General features: G+C 32.4%; 1 protein-coding gene across 1 annotated transcript in view; it reads left to right on the top strand.

Annotated features, from left to right (window-relative positions):
- LOC100183259 (periodic tryptophan protein 2 homolog) overlaps positions 1 to 2,526 on the top strand; it is a 9,863-nt gene extending 7,337 nt beyond the window's left edge. The window contains exons 14-17 of the mRNA XM_026837718.1: positions 1,142 to 1,256; positions 1,547 to 1,662; positions 2,084 to 2,181; positions 2,332 to 2,526. Of these exons, the coding sequence (XP_026693519.1) occupies positions 1,142 to 1,256; positions 1,547 to 1,662; positions 2,084 to 2,181; positions 2,332 to 2,511 (509 nt within the window). The 3' untranslated portion in view covers positions 2,512 to 2,526. The remainder of the gene's footprint in view (positions 1 to 1,141; positions 1,257 to 1,546; positions 1,663 to 2,083; positions 2,182 to 2,331) is intronic.
- Positions 2,527 to 2,727: the final 201 nt, after the last annotated feature.

Raw genomic sequence — 2,727 nt, 5'->3', positions numbered from 1 at the left:
AGATAGGCAGTGGTGAGCTAATGAGCGCTGGGTCACGTGACACATTCGAGGTGTTTGTGTGGTCGATTAGAACCGGTCGTTTGCTCGATATTCTTGCAGGTAATATTAGATGATGGTTGGTTGAATGAATGTAACTTATTTATCCTTACGTGGCGTTATAACATGAGTGTTCTGCTTCATACACCTCGTGCCCGCTTACAAGTTACCTTGTATGTAACTTTGTGGGTGACTGTTTTTTTGTTTAGCCAACAATTTGGACAAATTATCACCCTAATATGCTACTTGTGTTTTGGCTCTTCCGGCAAAAATTTTAAGACATAATTATGGATCATAGAAGTATATGAAAAGTATAACCAAAAGTTGACAAATACCAGTATAATAAAACCAGCTTATACCCTAGGCCTAACATATATTGTGCTTTTTTGTTTTGGCTCTTTAATAATTTTGCATGTATTAATACCCAAAGCAGAACAAAAGTATTTGTTATTTATAGAACACCCTAGCATGGCCCACTTTTGTTATCATCTTAATATATATTGTGCTACTTGTATTTTGGGTCTTCTGGCAAAAACGTTGCATGTATTGTCATATACAGCATGTATTATATATATATATATATAAGTATGCAAGTATAATACATTGGAACATTACTATAGAGTACACAAGTAAAATAACATGTTAATTATTGAGTACAGAAGTAAAATAACATGTTAATTATAAAGTAAACAAGTAAAATGGCGTGTTAACTTTTGAGTACTTAAGTATAACATAGCCTACTTACCCCACCTCCAGCCCACGAAGCCCCGGTATCCTCCCTCGCATTCTCACCAACGGAGTCGATACTAGCGAGTGGCTCGTGGGATCATAGCGTCATCGTGTGGAGAATCGGGGACGAGAAAGGAGCAAGAGAATCGTTCGACGTTTGCCATGATGGTATGTTGTAGTTTATATGTGTTGCTTAATAGAAGCCTTATTTGAAAAACTAGAGTATTTCATGTTGTTATCTTTAAACGTTACATTAATATGAATTAACCTGTTTATTCACATTAGCCATAAAATATCGGAATTATTTTTTAAGGATTGTCACAACATTTTAGTTGTTTGCTGATCAAGTATTTAACATTAAACTTTTTCTCATTAGTTATGGCGATAACGTTCAGATCAGATGGTAAAGAGCTCGCCGTATCAACACTTAACGCGGAGATAACTTTCTGGGATGTTAAGACAGTTACACAAACTGGATCCGTGGATTGCAGGTCGGGGGTGTAAGCTTGGTGTTATTTATATCGAAAAAGAATAAAAGTAATAATCACCTACAAAGTTACTAACGCGAACACGAGGTGTTTGAAGTCAGTTAAATTTTGGGTTTTTAGTTTTTTGAAAACATAACGAAATGCATGTATAATTCACTAAATATTCTTCCAAATTGGACGATAAATAGAATACAAAAATGTACTATTTTATTGATGGTCGTTAAGTCAATAAGAACAAATACCATTATTATTATTAGTAATTATAAAAAATATTTATATCTGATTTCCCACAGGTTTGATATAGGCAGTGGAAGAAGCGAATTAGATAGAGTTACCGCAAAAACAAATTCTTTTGGAAAATCATTCGATACATTATGTTATACTGCAGATGGGTCGGCAATTATTGCAGGTACTTTTGTTTACCTTACTTATTCATCAGAAATAAAAGATTCAACATTTCCAAAATAAACTGTTGTATCTGTTTGGATAATAGACTGACGATGCCATTTAGGCGAAATGTATATCTTTATATAAATATACATTATGCACACTTTTCTCCCAATTATATCTTAATTTGTTTTTATAAATACAACTAACTATGAGTTAATTTGTACTGTATTGTGGCTTGTGGGTTTAGCAGCCACTTTTATATAACGCTTTTACTCAAGTAGTTTTTACTTGTAGCGTGTTTTAACGACTTTTGTTTTGCTGCTAATTTCCTTCTCTTCGTTGTTTTAATTGATTTGATCTTCACTATCGTATTCGAAGAGATAAATAGCATTTTTGTTATGAATCACAATTTAAAATACTTTAACAACAATGTATTCTAGGTGGTCGCACAAAGAACGTATGTGTCTACCACGTTAATAATAAACTATTGATGAAGAAATTTGAAATTTCAAGCAATTACTCGTTTGATGCTATGGAGGTAAAAATGTTATTGACAAATATTTTTAGCTGAATTAAAATAAACAGACCAGAAATTTGGTATAATTGCCAATAAAGTTACAAAACAGGGAATTTGTTATTAAATTTTTAGAGGTGTAAACAAATTACATTCATTCATTCACTCATCCAGGAATTTCTTGATAAACGGAAAATGACGGAGTTTGGTCCATCAGCAATGATTGACACAGTTGAAGAAACGACAATCAAACTACCAGGTGTACGAAGTGGAGATATGTGCGCTCGTGCGTTTAAACCTGAAGTGAGGGTGTTCGATGCTAAATTCTCCCCAACTGGTAAGTACTTATTATAAATATTACACTATAGTTTTGGTAGTAGTATGTAGTAAAAAGCTCATAAAAGTATTTCTTGCTGTTTATTATAAATATTACTGTCCGCTTTTTTAGGATTATTTGTTTAAAAAAACATATAAAAGTATTTTCAATTATTTTTTATACTTATTACAGTCCATATTTTTAGACAAAATTATAAAAAAATTCAGTTGCTAATTAGTAAATTACAACCCACG

The sequence above is a fragment of the Ciona intestinalis genome, chromosome 14, assembly GCF_000224145.3.
Source record: "Ciona intestinalis chromosome 14, KH, whole genome shotgun sequence".
In the NCBI taxonomy this organism is placed as follows: Eukaryota; Metazoa; Chordata; class Ascidiacea; order Phlebobranchia; family Cionidae; genus Ciona; species Ciona intestinalis.
This window is presented reverse-complemented; position numbering and strand designations above follow the sequence as displayed.